The 19,615-nt window shown below is 44.0% G+C and overlaps 1 protein-coding gene across 1 annotated transcript in view; it reads right to left on the bottom strand.

The window, feature by feature from the left end:
- Positions 1 to 19,615, bottom strand: part of cemip (cell migration inducing hyaluronidase 1) — a 223,074-nt gene that overhangs the window by 84,307 nt on the left and 119,152 nt on the right. Inside the window, exons 3-9 of the mRNA XM_028576118.1 lie at positions 17,281 to 17,418; positions 15,926 to 16,064; positions 14,003 to 14,239; positions 9,183 to 9,362; positions 4,263 to 4,333; positions 3,979 to 4,074; positions 3,087 to 3,208 (exon numbers count right to left, since the gene is read on the bottom strand). Coding sequence (XP_028431919.1) covers positions 3,087 to 3,208; positions 3,979 to 4,074; positions 4,263 to 4,333; positions 9,183 to 9,362; positions 14,003 to 14,239; positions 15,926 to 16,064; positions 17,281 to 17,418 — 983 coding nt within the window. The remainder of the gene's footprint in view (positions 1 to 3,086; positions 3,209 to 3,978; positions 4,075 to 4,262; positions 4,334 to 9,182; positions 9,363 to 14,002; positions 14,240 to 15,925; positions 16,065 to 17,280; positions 17,419 to 19,615) is intronic.

Genomic DNA, 19,615 nt, shown 5'->3' on the forward strand with positions numbered 1-19,615 from the left:
CCCTTTGGTAGACCAATGTTAATTTAACTTTGGGACCCTGGTCCCTACACTGAGAACCACTGAACCACTTTTTTTTGCTGTACGGTAACGATGCTGAATGAGCCCAAAAAATAAATGCTTTGTACGCTGTAACATTTTGGTTGGCCCCAGCAAATCTCACTCCAAGGTTTTTTGAAAAGTTGGCAGCCCTGTATTGTGGAGAGCCACCATTGCTGTGTCCGGAGCTTAACGCCGCCCAAGACGATTGTGATTGGTTTTCAATGCAAACAACCCATAGCGTTTTTTTCTCTCCTATCCTAGAACTTATGTGTGGTGTGTGGCCAGACCTTACTCCACAGCGCTGTTAAGGTTAAGTTAACTTTACTATCCCCGAGTGGGGCAATTGTTTCACAGACAGCAGAGAATAAAAGACATCAAGGTATTACAGTAATGAGACCAATGGTAGCAGGAACAAATGAGCTCTTAAATCTCTTGGTCTTACACCTTGGTACAAACCTGCGACCAGATGGCAGCAGCCTGTATTCATAAGACAAGGGGTGACTTGGATCAGCGAGGATATATTTGGCTTTCCTCATGGCTCTGGCTCTGCATAGAAGGGATAACTCTTCAAAATATATCCCTGCAATTTTGCCCCGCTGTGGCAATAGGTCTGGCAATATGAGACTCGAGAGAACATGGCAGTTCTTACTGAATGTTAGTGATAATGCAATGATTGCAGTTATATACTACATCGTAAAAGACATACAAAAAAAATAGGAAATTAAGATTAGAACATTTCTGGAGATTATTTTATGCCAACAATACATTTGGACTTATTTTTGATTGTATCAAACAGCTAAAAAGGACACTTCAGCAAAGAAAACAACAGAACATAAAAGGCCAGTTTGCAAGCGAGTTGAAAAGTAGAAACAATGGAGCAAATTATTATTATTGAGTTATACTGTTGCACAGCAGCCAAAAAGAGGAGCAGCTGGAGCCTACAGGAGCTATTTTGTGTGGTAATGGTGAGCTAGTTTGTATGGTAATGGTATGGGTGTTGGAGGCGGTGTGGGCAGCCCTGGCACTACTGCTTATCTTCATGGAAGGCTAACAGCTGCCGCTTGGTGTTGCCAAGCTGGATCCACATGCACTGGCTGTTGCCATGTCATGTCCCAGCAGCACAGTAATGGCAGGTTGGCTCCATGCTGCTGATCAGCAGACTGGATGGACATACCCACCCCAACAACCGTGGACACAGGGGCAGCTGGAACTGCCGTCCATGTGGCAGCTACTCTTTGGTACACCATTATTTCAACATTACAATTATACAGCTTGTTATTAAATCAAATCCAATTTTTTATGTTATGGTCATAATTTTCTTCTCGTAATACAGAGTCTGCCATTACCGTGTTACATTTAAATTGCCTTCACGTGCAACAAGGCAGCATGTAATCCAGAGTAATTTTATTTCATTGATAACCAGGGCTTTACATTAACTTTTTTGATCACCAGACAACAATGGCTAGTAGATTTTTAAAGTTACCAGTCAATCAGATTTTCCACTAGCCACGTTTTTTTCTCCTAACTAACGTTTAATTTCAGCTCCTCTGGTTTATTTGGCTCCATTCCGTTGGTCTTCACAATTTTTCAGCGTAGCTTGCAATCGATACACACATGTAGCACATAGCCAACAGTTGTACGACACGTCACGACATGGTGTTCATGGGAAATGTAGGATTATTATTACAATCAGTGTTGCTAGATAAAGATTACGTTTCCAAGCCAAATACGCACAAAACCTCCCAAATTTCTTGGCAGAAAAACCAACCTAGCAACAATGAGTCAAACTGACGTTATTTGCTTCATTCATCAGCAGCCAAATTGGCTAGTAACTCCTCACTGCCTCACTGTTTACCTTTCACTGTCTTTACACCATGTCAAAGCTGTGCTAAGTTTCTGCTAATGCCATTGGAACATGCTTCTGCTGCAGCCAGTTTAAAAGCATTGTACTAGCAAAACACAGGTGGGCTTTTGCTTTGAATAAGGTGAAGCAATCTTTTTTTTGAAACGGATCGTCAGGATTTTTGACAAGAGGGTGGAGCTGGGGAGCATGGTAGCAATGGTGCTGCGCTCACCGCACAACAAGTCGCATCAGATGGCTGCTGGTCTTGCATTTCCAGACTTTCCTCCACAACGCTGTGAAAGAGGGTCTTTCGAGTCCACACAGCATTCCAGGATGGGAGAAAAACGTGCTCTGGTTTATTGGCATTTCTTTAAACCAATCTCAATTGTCTTGGGCGTTGCTAAGTGCCGGAGAGAGCAGCGGTGCCTCTGCAAAAAAAAAATTGTACGTTCAAAAGTTGTTTAAGTTGTGCAACAGAAAACTCAGATTGGACAGACAGTCTAGATAGCTGTCTGGATTTATCCTGCAGAGATCTGAGGAGCAGTTCACCATAGTCCTCATAAATCCACCGGAGTTTAGAACACCAACACAAAGAAAGCTGAAGGTAACGGATATCCGGACGAAAATGAGAGACATCTGGCAGAAGTTCCCGCGGCATCAAAATTTCCCAGAAATTGCCATGCTTGTTGGTCTGACTCTGGACTTTATAGGCAAGACTTCAGATTTTTTATTTGACTTGCAGAACAATTACTTAGTTTATCCCTCTATCTTATGAGTGCCCTACCTTGCATCAAGAAATGTGCATTCTGAAAGCACAGTGATTGAATCTGAGTAAGGCAACAAACAAGCACATTTTCCCAAAGTGTTGGAGTGTTCCCTTTAAACGTGGGCTTGTGAACAGCGCTGGGACGCACTGTAGGCTTACGCACAGCTGTTGTTTACATTGACATCAGATCGCCACAGGCATGTGACTGAAAAAATATTACCTTGGCACAATATTAAAGTTTAAGAGTTTGTGCTGATAACCATCAATGGGGTTTCGCTGAGATGTGGTTTCTGAAGAATATGAGAATGACCCGGTTGCCAGCATCAGCAGCTATCCTCTCTGTGGCTTGAGTGTGTGTGTGTGTGTGTGTGTGTGTGTGTGTGTGTGTGTGTGTGTGTGTGTGTGTGTGTGTGTTTGATGAAGGAAGGAGATATTTACCTGGATGTCAAGTGGACTGCTGCACAGTCTGTCTGGGTAGGCCTCGTGCAGGTCAGACACTTTCTCCCAGTCTCCAGATCCCCTCTCATCATCCCTGTCAAACCATTCTGTCCACTCTGCCTCTGTGAGACATACACACACACACGCGCACACACACACACACACACACACACACACACACACACACACACACACACACACACACACACACACACACACACACACACACACACACACACACACACACACACATACCAGAAGCTCCCAGTTCAGTGGTCAGACAGCCAAGAGTTGGATATTAGACTAATCTACGTCAAGGCTTTGACTTGTAGACCATTTGGGCTGTCGGAGAGCATTTGTAGCAGAGTAATTGAAGGGCTCTGTCCTCCCATTATGTTCTCTGTCTGGCTGACACGTTGGGGAATGTGCATTTGACTGTGGGCTTGAATTTTAATCTGAAGCTCGACACACACGCACGCACACAGGCACACACACGCACGCACACAGGCACACACGCATGCGCGCACACACACTATGCTCGAACGTACGTCTCACAGCCTTTTCCGCCGTGTGTATATCTGCATGCTGGAGTCTGGCAATTTGATTTAAATAGCTGCTATCTGATAGGAGATGAGAAATATGTAATTGGAATCTGCTTTGACTGATGTTAAAGGAGGGGTCAATAACAGCAGCATACCAGACAGCTGGGTCTGAGGCAGACGTATTGATGAGAAAATGATTTGGTGATGATATCACCAAAGCTGATCAATTATGGCTCAGGGAGAATTTAAAGTGATATAAAAGTGAGATGACGGAACAAGAAGTTTGGTTTCTCTGTGTCTGCCTGTGTGTGTGTGTGTGTGTGTGTGTGTGTGTGTGAGAGAAGACTTACCTTGCACCCACTGGCTGCTGATGGTGATGGTGAAACGGTCCCCAAAACTCGACTGAAAAAGACGAGAGCTCCGGGCCTCTGAGGAGGCTTTGGTTCCTGACAACACACACACACACACACACACACACACACACACAGATCATTTAGAACACGTGTGTGCTTTTGCTACAGTATAGGGAAGACGATTAGGGCCACATGTGAAAACATATATTTAAATTCACATGTGGCCCTAATCCTCTTCCGTAGCCATAAGATCAGGTTGGTAGCAAAAAATAGATTTCTACCTTGGTAGACAGCGTGACCCTCCACAGCAGAAGAAGCATCTCCTTTTGCCACTATAAAGGTCCAGGGATGCCTGTAACAGATACAGAGGGGAGAGATAAAGCAGTGGGAAGAGAAAAGAGATGATGGATAGAGGAAAGGAGAGGTGAGGAAGGGCACAGAATGGAGAAAAAAGAAGGAAGAAGACAGAGAAGGAAAGGCAGAATAAGTAAATCAAGAACTTTGAAAAGAATACATACAGAAACAGCAGGTGAAATGTGAGGAACATCTACATTAGACTGCGCACACCCACCCAGACACACACACACACACACACACACACACACACACACACACACACACACACACACACACACACACACACAGACACACACACACATACTACATTTCTAATAACGAACATAAGGAGGGAGCAGCTGACATCCACAAGTAGGGAGTCTGGGTAATTAAATGAGGTATCCCAGCATGCATCACTCAGATAATGACATGCTGGCTGTGCATGTGTGTTACAGGTCTGACTAGTGAAGGGCAGATGGAGATGAGGATGTTGAGTAGTCAGTGCACTGTACATCTCTGCTGTCTGATCTAAAACACAACACTTATCACCAGGGCCACACTGACTCTGCAAATTTCAGCTGAAATTTCCGCTGAATTTTTCGCAGATTTTCAACAACTCAAAAAAAATAAACACATCACCACCTCAAGCAGAAAGAAATCTCCAAAAATATCCAAATTCTGGGTCACCCAGCCCAATCTGCCGGCGATTTGATTTCGCCCTGCAGCTCAGGCTGGAAACCTGTATGTTTATCTATCCTGCTTCTGTTTACAATTTTGCGGGGACCAATCACAAACTGGTTTATCCACTTGCCGCGCTATTGCCGGGTTTAACACAATGACGATAGAGAAGCTAGCAACCTGTTGATGCCGCTGTCGCTGCTACGTCACCCGGATCGTCGGTCATTGCGTACAGAGTCATTTAAACTATGCCCGTTGATCACACGTCTTGTGCAGTAGAAAATACAGAGCAGACTCCCCAGACTAATGTTCAATCTTAAATCTGTTCAATCTGGTCTGGTGATAGCCAGACTAGGTCACCGCTGAAAACAACTGCAGATTCCTTTTGGATCTGCTTATCACTGACCCCATTCAAAACGAATGAAGAGAAGCATTTTCACCAGACTGTCTGAGGACCAACTCAGTGTGTGTGTGTGAATGCGCGCTTAGGAGGGTATTTATAGGAATGCCGGAGGAGGCACGGATGAGGTGTGGCCCTGTTCCTGAAAATTCTGCTAGGTACCTTCAATTAATTTTTGCTGAGGTGCCGCAGTAAACATATGCAAATGACATAACTGAGAATGTATTGCAGTCTACACTGTCTCATAAATTCCAGCTTATTAAAATGTCTCTGGGTGCGCCACAAATTGCACAGCCTCTGTTGCCTAATCAAAAACGTGTTGGCCTGTTTGGCAACAGTGTGGAGAGAAGGCGACAAGAGTCGTTAGGCAGGAATCCCTCTGTCGCCTCACCATCGCTCCCATCCACTTACTACATCCATGCTACAGCATCCACAACCATGGAGCAAAGTGCAAATTGGGAAATGGAAAATTAACTTGAACTGTGTCCTCGTGTTGTTTATGTAACCCTCTCAGTGTTCCCTGCGGTCTCCTCAGCAGCATTAGGTTTCATAAGACCGCCAGGCTCGGAGGCTTACCACAGGGCCAACATTACCAAGATTCACCAGCATCTTTTCTCAGCCCACAACAAGGGCTTGGCACATTGTAGCTGATTAGCACTTTGCAAAACAAAACACATTCACACAAGCTTGTGGGTTTACTATGCAAAGTCTTCTATCCAACAGTTCTGCATTATTTTTTCTGAAAAACAGAAGAGCACAGTTGGGTCTTGTTTGAGGAATGTGGCAGTGTACTGTTTCTACTCCGATACTCCTTATGTCAGAAATGTTGAGACATCTCCAGGGGTTTAGTTAGCATGGCATGATTCTGTTTCCATTTCCCATGCATTCCTGACATCCAAACAGACAGACAGACACACACACACACACACACACACACACACACACACACACACACACACACACACACACACACACACACACACACACCCACATTATGTGTAAGTGGTGTAATTGCTTCCCTTTGTGTGTGTGTGTGTGTGTGTGTGTGTGTGTGTGTGTGTGTGTGTGTGTGTGTGTGTGTGTGTGTGCGTGCTTGCGTGCATGTATATTAAATGACATACTGTATATCCACCTTTGTGAGTGTATCAAGGCCTGGCTTAATTTTCTACATCTTGGTTGCTTGGTACGGCTGAGCTAAGTTTTTCCACTTTGTTTTTATTTCACATCAGCAGACCACAGACTGTAAAAACAATGGATGTAGCATCAGCCATTGTTTTGTAGACTGCCTTTGTAAAGGCCTCGGGTTTGGCAATTTGTCAGTTGCAATCTTGGTTTTTAGAAACTGGACTTGATGAATTTTGGACAAGAAGGTGGAGCCGGGGAGGATAACGCAGCCAAGCCAGTGTTTTGTATGGTTGAAATGGAGCCGCGCTAAGCTAAACGCTAAAGAGGGAAAGTTGCTAATTTTCAACCCTTCTGAAGCGAGTCATCCAGCGGAGATTTACCAGCAATGTAAACGCGGAGCTCTGGATACTGACGCCACTGATCTGCATGTACGGCAGAACACAGAAAATCAACAAACTTTTCCTTAGGTTACCAGCTAATGCTAGCGGTAGCTACCTAGCTTGGTTGGCTGAATGCTGAACAAGACATTTTTAGGCAACCAAAATGTTCCACTCAACTTCGATGAAGTGAAAACACATGAGAGTGCCAAAGTTTAAGATTAAGATTTAAGATTTTATGTTTACTGAGGTAATAAATCAAGTAAGGTCTGGCTAGTCCACACAGCATTCTGGGATGGGAGAAAAAGGTGCTCTGGTTTATTGGCATTTCTTTAAACCAATCATAATTGTCTTGGGCGGTGCTAAGCGCAGTACGGAGCAACGGTGCCTCTGCAAAATAGCCTCGGGAAGGAACTGGTTTTGGTGGAGGTTCAAAAGTTGTTTTAGTTGCGCAACATAAAACTCAGATTGGACAGATAGTCTAGCTAGCTGCCTGGATTTACCCTGCAGAGATCTGAGGAGCAGTTAACCATAGTCCTCATAAATCCACTGGAGTTTAGAACGCCAACACAAAGAAAGCTGAAGGTAATGGACATCCGTCCCAAATCATCCGGCGGAATTTCCAGTGGCACTGGAGCAATCCCGAAAGTGGAACGTTGTGTATATAGACTATTTTCTCATAGACATCTAAAGAAACAGACTTCTTTTTGGAGCCAGTGGAGTCTCCCCATGCTGGAAGAATACAGGTACTCTGCATTAGCGTCACTTTTCAGACCCGGAATCCCCGTCCATTATTTTTACAATATATGCAGCATACAGACATAGTTAGAGACTGGCATGTGAACAGAGCCAGACATTTTTGTCAGGGGTTGGTGGTGACCAAACCAGAGGGTTAGGTTTAGCAGCAAGTCCGCCTGCTGAGCAGCATAAAGGTAAAAGTACTTTATTGTCACATACACATACATATAGCAACATTCATTCTCTGCATTTAACCCATCCCTCAAGGGAGCAGTGGGCAGCCAATCACAGCACCCGGGGACCAACTCCAGATCTGAGCCATTGCCTTGATGAAGGGTACTGACTGGAGAACCTAGTACATGTTTTTGATGGTGGGGGAAACCAGAGCACCCAAAGGAAACCCACGCAAACATGGAGAGAACATGCAAACTCCACATAGAAAGGCCCCGTAACGACCTGGATTCAAACCCAGAACCTTCTTGCACTTGCTGGGAGGCCACAGTGCTAACCATGCTGCATGAGTAACAAGTGAATTTTAAATCCTTAATTACAATCCAGCCTCCCTGGCTTCCTGGCTGCTGAAAGGGGACGGCTAACAGGAGCCACATCAGGTTAGCAGCGACTACTGGGGGCTAAATTCCAGCAGCTAACGTAAATAATCGAGTCTCCCTGGTAATGAGCTTCGCCTCCAACACGGCAAATAAACTACAGTTATTATCATTGTACATGTACAAGTATCTCTAAAGGAGGTAGATGAATAGCTAAACATTTGACATGCCAAACAACAGAGAGCAGGAGAGGGAGAAACCATCATTAACTGCTAAGCTAAAGTAGCTAACACTTAATAGCATGTAAACAACTGTGGGATTAGCGAGAACGTCGTTATGTTGAATAAAGTGATAAAAAGATCCTAATATAGTATGTCGGAAAATTCATAGTATAGTATGTCGAAGACGCAATAATATAGTATATCAAAAAAGTGATAAAAAAGTCATAATATAATGTCGAAAAAAAAGTGATAAAAAGTCACAAATTAGTACGTCAATAAAAGTCACAATATATGTCGAAAAAAGTCATAATATGTCACAAAAGTCATAGTATACTATGTCGAAAAAAGTGATAAAAACTCTATAATATAGTATGTCAAAAAAGTGATACAAATGTGTTAAGTGTATTGTAAGTCTGTGCTACCAATATTGCCATCTTGAGTTCAGCTTGCTTCACGTTTTCTGCCTCTGTCTGTTCTTTCATGATGAAGGATGAAATCGCCTGTGTGCCCTTATGTGCCTCTTCTGTGCGATGGTGCCGCTATGTTTTAATGTGCTGGTTAACGTCATTTCCCCCGCCGTGCACTACATTCAAATCAATATGACACACCTTACAAAAAGCATGGAGGTTGTTGATATGACTAGGTAAGATGCATGTAAATTGTTGCGCCCAACATATTGAAATTTACAGCTATATTATATTATATTTTTGATCATTAGTTTTGTGTTTGTTTGCAGGTGATGTTATTTAATATCAAAAACAATATATCAGAAGCTCACCGAAATCCCAGACTGTTGATGTGACGGCTGCCCAGCCTGAAGAGGCTCTTCTTGGCAGAGTCCTCCAAGTTGTTGGAGCCCTCGTCATTGACCACCATGGCCAGTATGAGCCCCGCCTCCACTCCATCCACATACTTTGCAAGGCGGCGACTCTCATCCTTACTACGATATGTGTCAAACCTGTGGAGTGAAGGGAGGAACAGGGGAAAGAAACAAAATCAATATTGTGTCTTCCTTATATCCTAAAACAAAAACGGGCCAGAAAACGCATTTTGAAAACCACTCCGCTTGTAAACAGGGTATCAACCTCCAACATAAATAATGATTATTTTGTGTTGTAAGTGAAAAACCCAATTCCCATATTTAAGAACTTCATCATTTGGTACTTGCCAAGACCAGCAATCTGTGGGTCAGAAATCCTCTTTTCTATTTACATTAATTTGCATCCTGTATAGGTGTTAAAAGGTGTTACTGAAAGGGAGAATTATCAAAACACTGTTAAATGTGCCAGTATAGGCTGGCTAAGGTTTGCCTTGGACGAGCTCTTAGTTATGGTGCTATAGTTTGACTGCCGGCGGACTTCCTATGACACACTGAGCTCTCTCTCTCTCCATCTGTGTGCATTCATGTCCCAGTAATGGATTTTATTAAGTTAGCTTCTTCCCCGCAGTCCTTGTGCTTGGTTTCCTTGGATTGTGGTTGCACCTGCTGCCACGATCCTGCTTGACACCAACTGCTACCTTTATCATTATTATTTTTATTACTGCTATAACTACTAATACTGCTGTTATTATTATTATTATTATTATTATTGTCTCTGACTGTTGTTTGTGCATATGCACCAAACAGGAGTTCGGGGTATTCGGCCTTCTTGGAGACCTTGGGGGACTCCATTGTTCTGCTGGGGGACTTCAACGCACATGTGGGCAATGATGGAGACACCTGGAGAGGCGTGATTGGGAGGAACGGCCTCCCTGATCTAAACCAGAGTGGTTGTTTGTTGTTGGACTTCTGTGCTAGTCATGGATTGTCTATAACGAACACCATGTTCGAACATAGGGATGCTCATAAGTGTACCTGGTACCAGAGCACCCTAGGCCGTTTTGGACACTCGGGTGAAGAGAGGGGCAGAGCTGTCAACCGATCACCATCTGGTGGTGAGTTGGGTCAGAGGGTGGGGGAAGACTCTGGACAGACCTGGTAAGCCCAAACGGGTAGTGCGGGTAAATTGGGAACGTCTGGAGGAGGCCCCTGTCCAACAGACTTTCAACTCACACCTCCGGCGGAGCTTTTCGTGCATCCCTGTGGAGGCTGGGGGCATTGAACCCGAGTGGACAATGTTCAAAGTTTCCATTGCTGAAGCTGCGGCGAGGAGCTGTGGTCTTAGGGTCTTAGGTGCCTCAAGGGGCGGTAACCCACGAACACCGTGGTGGACACCGGTGGTCAGGGAAGCCGTCCGACTGAAGAAGGAGTCTTTCCGGGATATGTTATCCCGGAGGACACCGGAGGCAGTTGCAGGGTACCGAAGGGCCCAAAGGGCTGCAGCCTCTGCCGTGAAAGAGGCAAAGCAGCGGGTGTGGGAGAAGTTTGGAGAAGACATGGAGAAGGACTTTCGGTCGGCACCAAAGTGCTTCTGGAAAACTGTTCGCCACCTCAGGAGGGGGGGGGGAACCATCCAAGCTGTGTACAGTAAGGATGGGACACTGTTGACCTCAACTGAGGAGGTAATAGGGTGGTGGAAGGAGCACTTTGAGGAACTCCTGAATCCGACTAATACGCCCTCTAAGTTAGAGGCAGAGCTGGAAGATAATGGGGGATTGTCGTCGATTTCCCAGGCGGAAGTCACTGATGTAGTCAAACAACTACACAGTGGCAAAGCCCCGGGGATTGATGAGATCCGTCCAGAAATGCTCAAGGCTCTGGGTGTGGAGGGGCTGTCCTGGTTGACACGCCTCTTCAACATTGCGTGGAAGTCTGGGACGGTGCCAAAGGAGTGGCAGACTGGGGTGGTGGTTCCCCTTTTTAAAAAGGGGGACCAGAGGGTGTGTGCCAATTATAGGTGTATCACACTTCTCAGCCTCCCTGGTAAAGTCTACTCCAAGGTGCTGGAAAGGAGGGTTCGGCCGATAGTCGAACCTCGGGTTGAGGAGGAACAATGCGGATTCCGTCCTGGTCTTGGAACAACGGACCAGCTCTTCACTCTCGCAAGGATCCTGGAGGGAGCCTGGGAGTATGCCCAACCGGTCTACATGTGTTTTGTGGATTTGGAGAAGGCGTATGACCGGGTCCCCCGGGAGATACTGTGGGAGGTGCTGCGGGAGTATGGGGTGAGGGGGTCTCTACTCAGAGCCATCCAATCTCTGTATGACCAAAGTGAGAGCTGTGTCCGGGTTCTCGGTAGTAAGTCGGACTCGTTTCAAGTGAGGGTTGGCCTCCGCCAGGGCTGCACTTTGTCACCAATCCTGTTTGTAATATTTATGGACAGGATATCGAGGCGTAGTCGGGGTGGGGAGGGGTTGCAGTTTGGTGGGCTGGGGATCTCATCGCTGCTCTTTGCAGATGATGTGGTCCTGATGGCATCATCGGCCTGCGCCCTTCAGCACTCACTGGAGTGTGAAGCGGTTGGGATGAGGATCAGCACCTCTAAATCTGAGGCCATGGTTCTCAGAAGGAAACCGATGGAATGCCTTCTCCAGGTAGGGAATGAGTCCTTACCCCAAGTGAAGGAGTTCAAGTACCTTGGGGTTGTGTTCGCGAGTGAGGGGACAATGGAGCGGGAGATTGGTCGGAGAATCGGCGCAGCGGGTGCGGTATTGCATTCAATCTATCGCACCGTTGTGACGAAAAGAGAGCTTAGCCAGAAGGCAAAGCTCTCGATCTACCGGTCAGTTTTCGTTCCTACCCTCACCTATGGTCATGAAGGCTGGGTCATGACTGAAAGAACGAGATCCAGCGTACAAGCGGCTGAAATGGGTTTCCTCAGGAGGGTGGCTGGCGTCTCCCTTAGAGATAGGGTGAGAAGCTCAGTCATCCGTGAGGAGCTCGGAGTAGAGCCGCTGCTCCTTTGCGTCGAAAGGAGCCAGTTGAGGTGGTTGGGGCATCTGGTAAGGATGCCCCCTGGGCGCCTCCCTAGGGAGGTGTTCCAGGCACGTCCAGCTGGGAGGAGGCCTCGGGGAAGACCCAGGACTAGGTGGAGGGATTATATCTTCAACCTGGCCTGGGAAACTCGATCCCCAGTCGGAGCTGGTTAATGTTGCTTGGGAAAGGGAAGTTTGGGGTCCCCTGCTGGAGCTGCTCCCCCCGCGACCCGACACCGGATAAGCGGACGAAGATGGATGGATGGATGGATTATTGTCATTTGATTATATTCACTGTTACTGCTATAATATTATTAGTCACATTTCTATTATTATTATTATAGTTGTTAGGATTGTTATTGTTGTTGCTGTGCATCTCTCTCTTTCGCTCTCTCGCTCTCTTCCTCTCAATTTCTATGTATCATTTTGTCATATGGATTGTTTATACTGTAATTATGCTGGTCTGTTCTGTACACATAACTCTACATTAAGTCTGTCCGTCCTGGGAGAGGGAGTTGCTCTCCCTGATGTTTCCACCATTTTTTCCCGTTAAAGGTTTTTTTTGGGGAATATTTACTTGTCAGATGCGAGGGTCAAAGGACAGAGGCTTTTGTATGCTGTAATGATTGTAAAGCCCTCTGAGGCAAATGTGTGATTTGTGATATTGGGCTATAATAAAATGTAATTGAATAAATAAAGAATGTAGCTTCATGAAATATGAAATCTAAAATAACCTCTCATGAGCGCAAGAGCAAAACACCTTGGTGGCACCCATTAGTAAAACACTATCCCACTATAAAGCAATATTTGCTGTCTATAGATTTATAATTATTGTTTAATTGTTTTCTAATCTCTCACTGCGGTTAACTCTCTGCATATTAACTGCTGTTAACCATTTATTAAGTGCATTTTATGGCTGTCACCTTTAATAAGAAAACGTCTAATGACAATTAGAGGAGGATGGATGCAGTCCAATGCCTTGCTTCCTGCTTAAAAAATTACAATCATCTAATTACCACAATACATTCTGTATAACAAATAATCTGCCCTGCATTTGGCGTAAAAAATATGATGGTTAATTAAGCATGAACGGATATTAAGGATGATATCAATAGCTACATTTAATATCCCTGAATGAAACAATGTTAGAGCCTTTAGAGCACACGTGTTAAACTCAAGGCCCGCGGGCCAAATCCGGCCCCTCGCAAATTTTGATCCAATTTAGGCTCAGAATAAATTTTGGAGACTCTGATACTCAGGAATTCCCTAAGAAACAGAGAGTTTTCATATTCAGGCTATGAAACAGGTTGTTGTGAGTCGGCAGTGTGGTGGCCTACTTTTGAAAATGTAATCAGAATGCATTGTTTTGCTAAATTCTATGACAACTGAGGAACTTTTTTTGCTGACTTTTTAAAGGGCTTTATGCGGACCAAGTTGTACGTGAAAGTGCTATATGAGACATGCAATAATACAGTCAAAAATATTTTACTTTTTCCGATTAAATAAAATCATGCAAATAAACTGTATGTCTGGACGCTGATGTGATTCTCATTTTCCAGTTCCTTTGTGAAATTGAGTTTGACAGTCATATTTGTCTCCTTCATTACAACCCTGTGCTTAGACAGGTTATAAGATCTCAGCAAAGCATATCATTACTGCTTTAATTAAGAGTCTCATGATTGTTAATCATGAGACTCTTAATTAAAGCAGAGGACGCAGCCTCTACTGTGAAGAGACCCTGACCTGTCATTGTGCAGCACCTCTCCAGTCTTGGGGTCGATGGCGTGGATAATGATACCTCGGCTCCCCCAGCTTCTCTGGAACAGGTAGTTGTTCTGGTTGCTCTCTCCGGGCTGGAGGGTCTTGTTGAGGAATGTCCATGACAGCTTCTTCTTTCCGTGGATCTCTAGTGTCCCTCCTGTCCCCACGCCAATGTACTTCCTCCCAAAGTAGCTGTGTTCCTCATCACTGTCATCCAATCTGTGAACAGTGTGGGAGGATTTGAAACATTTTCATAATACAGTACAGGCCAAAAGTTTGGACACACCTTCTCATTCAATGTGTTTCTTTACTTTCATGACTATTTACATTTTAGATTCTCACTGAAGGCATCAAAACTATGAATGAACACATATGGAATTATGTACTTAACAAAAAAGTGTGAAATAACTGAAAACATGTCTTGTATTTTAGATTCTTCAAAGTACCCACCCTTTGCTTTTTTTGATAACTCTGCAAACCCTTGGTGTTCTCTTAATGAGCTTCATGAGGTAGTCACCTGAAATGGTTTTCACTTCACAGGTGTGCCTTGTCAGGGTTAATTAGTGGAATTTTTCCCCTTATTAATAAAAAAGCAAAGGGTGGCTACTTTGAAGAATCTAAAATATAATACATGTTTTCAGTTATTTCACACTTTTTTGTTAAGTACATAATTCCATATGTGTTCATTCACAGTTTTGATGCCTTCAGTAAGAATCTACAATGAAAATAGTCACGAAAATAAAAAGGAAACGCATTTGAATGAGGTGTGTCCAAACTTTTGGCCTGTACTGTATGTCTTTTCTGCTAGTAACACTTGAGGCAAGAAAGTATGCTTTAGTGTTTGTATTTATGACCCTAATGTAGACATCACATGTCACCATATTTAAAAGGGCTTTTTATCATTTAGAGCATTTTCCAAATAATGGCAAAAAGGCATCCCATGAAAAGACCATTTCATTACATTTTTTTCAAAGGCTGAGTCATTTTTTTAAAACAGCTTTCCACGTTAGTTTTTAGCAAATATTACTTACAGTATAAAGGAGGAAATACTGGGTTTGATGGGGACTATTTTTAGAGGCAGATGAATCCACATTTGGTGTTCCAGTAAATATTTCTGGCATTTCATAGACATCCAGCTTAATATAAATCTCTTTTACATATGATTTATCAAATATGTAATCCATCAAACTATATTGCATTGATCATATCAGAGAAGGACCACATTGACAAAACTGACTTTTAATGACAGGCCAATATAGGTTCCGACAGTGTCTGGAGTTAACTTTTTTTACTCACCAACCAAGTTGACGGATGGATGAAAAAATCCAAGCATAATTTTTACCGGACAAAATATAAAATTGCTGCGGTTTTTTTAACATTAAACTTTCTGGTTTGGGCTGCAAGTCCTGCTGGTTTTCATAATGCTTTGTTTTGGAAGGCTGGCTAACTCCTGCCAAAGATCACCACATAATGGCTAATTAACTAGCCTGAGGTAAATGCTAACTAGTAAACAGAAGTGACGTGGTGGCTGGCGTTCAGTTTTGTGCGTGTACGTTTGCGTCAGTGAATGTTTGTGTGTGTGAAGCTTCGATGTGCAGACAGAACGTAGCTGCAGCTTCACCAAAATGAAGACTGAAAAACGGAATTATTTTGGTACAAACATTTACCCGCCATGTGGCAGATAGCCGTCCAAGATTTGCTTGCCAAATCTACAAACATTTGGCGCTTGGCGAGTGTTAATTTTGGACCCTGGGTTCAGAATATCAGATAACACGTAATTGGTTGATTTAAGTAGTTAAACTGACTATAACCTGTGTTAATATGTTGATTAGCACCACTTTTTGAAAACACATCGCTGCAGTTGCCCATCACTGTGTTTTCATGCTAAACTTCATACAACTGTACCTTCCAAAAAGGGAGATGGTGAGGTTGCCTTTATAAGGACAGTCTGGGCTTCCAATGTGCAGCTCCCCTTTGTTCCCGATCAGAATGTGTTTTGTTCGAAGCAGTATGGCCCGGTTAGTATCAGCAATCACCAGCTTCCCTAAAGAGGAGAGAGAGAGAGAGAGAGAGAGAGAGAGAGAGAGAGAGAGAGAGGGAGGATGGGTGGTGGTGAAGCCTGCTGGCAGCTTCGTCATGCCCCACTGCCCTCACACTGATCTTCCTACCATTTAAGGCCCTGAGCACACACACACGCACACGCACAAAGCTGTGTTAGCAGGTCTGCAGGGCAATGATTCCAGTTCAGCAGTGAAGTGGTGAGTAGCTGTTGTAACTTCACACATCATCTCCGGAATGTACTGGTGTTTTCTGAATGTTCAGGCAGCCTGGCTCACTTGAATGACTATAGGTTTGAATGTTTCTAATGAGCTGCTAGCCAAACAGATGATGCATCAATGAGCCACTGATACCAGGCATTAATAAAACAGCTGACGATCAGCTGATGTGAGTGTGACTTCACTGGATGCTCCGTTGAACACTTAAAGGCAGGGTTGGTATTTTTAAAAAAGCTAGTAAGACAAGTTTTTTTTTTTTTTTTATAATTTTTAGGGGGGCTGAGATGAAATTTAGGGGTGATCCCCCTAAAATGGGTCTAAAATTGCCAATGGCTGACGCTTTTGTCCAAAGCGATTTCCAGTTAAGGAAGAGGGAGGGGAACATGTTTTTAGTGGTGGAAACCAGAGCACCCGGAGAAAACCCCATGCAGACATGTGTAGAACATGTACAGTCCACACAGGTCCGGGACAGCCTGGGTTCAAGCCCCTGTACCTTCTTGCTGTGAGGCCACAGTGCTAACCCTTGGACCACCATGCTGCACCCCTTCCCTTGCCCTCGGGGCTCCGCCTAGTTGTATCTACAGCCTTTTTAGTCACCGCTTTTTCAGCTTCAGTCTCTTTTCTTTGCCTTTTTAGCAGGGCGAGCGGTTGCAAGTAACCGCAGCAGTGGCAAATTTAGCTACGTTTTCTTTTACATTCTCCAGTAGACTTGCACTAACTCGGCAAGGTCTGAGCCTCTGTACATGGGGAGCACGGTCCACCAGGTGGGCTAACCAGGTGCCCCCAAGTAACGCCCACATTTAAGGAACCCAATCACATTTGAAGGATTTGATTTAAATCCATCTATAACTAGAGCCCACCAACATATTCTGTTTCACATATAGAAATACTGTATTGTCACATCACATAAGATAAAGAAACTTTACCTATTTCGCTTGTGACTTTTATAGAAAAACAAACATAAGATGGATGAGTCTAGTTTACCTCCATTAAGAATCTCAATGGAGTGGACCGTAGCTGAAGTTGTGAGGAGGACCTTCCTGCCGTAGCCGATCGTAACGCGGTGGTCTTCACTGTGTCCTGGCATCCATGGCTGCAGTCCTGGCTCCTTATCCGGGCACACTGCAGAGACACAAAATCAGATAAAATAATATAAGATAAATCTAATTTGTCTGTTCACACAGAACATTTTGTTGCATCATCTGCTCCAACGATCAACAGATAACATAAAAAAAAAAAAAAATCGGTATGGTCACCCAACAAACATCGGACACACCTTTCCAACACACACCCACACACACACACACACACCAAATCCAAACATGTAATAATTATGATTGTCATGATTGCAGTCCCCCAATGATACACAGAGATCACATGTTCGTGTGGGGAGGTGTGGAAGGGGGCAGTCCTGAGTATGGGGGATGTACATCATACCAAACATTTACCTTCTAAAGACACATACAACTCATCAGTGGTGGAAAGTAACTAAGTACATTTACTAAAAGCCTACAGTACTTAAGGGAGAAATCTGGCTGATTTTTACCGGAATCTTGATCACTAGATGTATCCGACTACTATCGGTAGGAAAAAGAAATTACCAAAATTGGTACTAGCAAACTGGAGTTGCTGCAGCTACTGGCCAGAGCTCCCAGTTAGTTAAAATGTCAGTTGTGGGGGCATGTTCTAAAGAGTGGCTTTGTGCCTCTTAACAGACACAAAATGCAATTAAAAAATAAACAGGGCCCTTACGTGACAACAAGATGCATTTTCAACTCAGACATTGTGAAGAAACCGTTTAAATTCAAACTTTGTACTGTCACCTACCTCTATTCCATCGGTCACTTCACCGAAAGCCAAGAAGAGTCGATCACGGGGGTAATGCCTTTGTTTCTTGCAACAACAGAATTCCCACGGGACTTCAGCATGAGACTAGAGCTATCCTTCAGTAATGCTATTACTGTGCAAGCCACAGGCATCATTTGGACTTCAAAACTTCAAGTTTTCGTCACGAAGGCAAGACCTTTCTTGCAAATGTGCGTCTATTTGCGTCTTTGCATTGTATGTAATTGTTTCGCCGAAATCACACAAAAACACCAATGAATTGTTGAAGAAGGATCTGCAACTCCTCGTCCCGAACCGTTAAATGGGTCGGGCACAGGGCGAACTATGGACAACAATCAGCTACTTTTAAAGAAAAGGAAAACGTGCTGTTGTCGCCTTGTCAATATTTTTTACAGCTGGAAAAATTGCTTTTTCACAGGAAAAATCTGAAATACAAAACACTTGGACATGTTTTTAAGGGGAAAACCAACTGTAAGTAGGGTAAAAAAATAGTGTACAATATCTGGTTTGTGCCAGTCCCTCGCAATCAAAAAACATACTTCTTCCTGAGGCTGTTGAAAGGCACTGTGCTGCTTTGAAATAAATGTAACCATATGTAAGCTACAACACATCACATATTGATAAGATCAGCAGCATTAGTAGCTCAGGTTTGTCAATGAGTTCTCTCATTCCTCGTCTACTCTGTACTCCCCTACTATCTAATTGGGCTTGAAATAGCACACAAGGTTATTGGATTGTTCACTCAAGAGTAAGAGGGACTAATGAACCCATTTAGTTTGTGTCTGTTATTGTCAGCATAGCACTGAGACACTGTGTGTAACTGTCCAGTGTGCCCAATAGAGCTCCAATCTATTGCTCTGTGTTGTGTGTGTGTGTGTCTGTTGTGTGTGTGTGTGTGTGTGTGTGTGTGTGTGTGTGTGGTGGTAACCTTATCTCCCTGCCACCCAATGGATCCGCCAATGACATTGACTGGCCAGGGACCTGGTTGTCAAGTAGATTTCCCAGAGGCCTAACACAGATTGATAGGTGGTGACGTGCAATCAGCCGGCTTCTGCTGTGTGAGTGACGGCTGTTTGGCTCTGGAGGACTCTAAGTGTCTGTGGAGGTGTTTGTCTGCCGCCATGCTCTGACTCTCAGACACTATTCTCTACCCTTCTCAAGTATATAAATAAACTATCCATCTTAGCATGTCGAGTCTGAGGAAACTAGCATTGTGTCCCAGTTGCATACTGTGAATGTCATGGTTCATTCTTGATCTTGGACTGTGCAATTTATTGAATTATGATTACGATTTCGATTCCGGTTCCTAATGATGACAAAACAGTGTTATTGAGAAAAACGATTCTTTTTGCACATTACATTTGCAAGTAAACTCTTATTGTGTCTGTTGCTCTGAAGGGGAATTTAAAAAGTTCAGGTTAACTGCCGTTTTTTTTCAATCTGGACCCTATTTTCATATGCTTTTGTGTCTAAG

Source organism: Perca flavescens, chromosome 1, assembly GCF_004354835.1.
Source record: "Perca flavescens isolate YP-PL-M2 chromosome 1, PFLA_1.0, whole genome shotgun sequence".
NCBI lineage: Eukaryota > Metazoa > Chordata > Actinopteri > Perciformes > Percidae > Perca > Perca flavescens.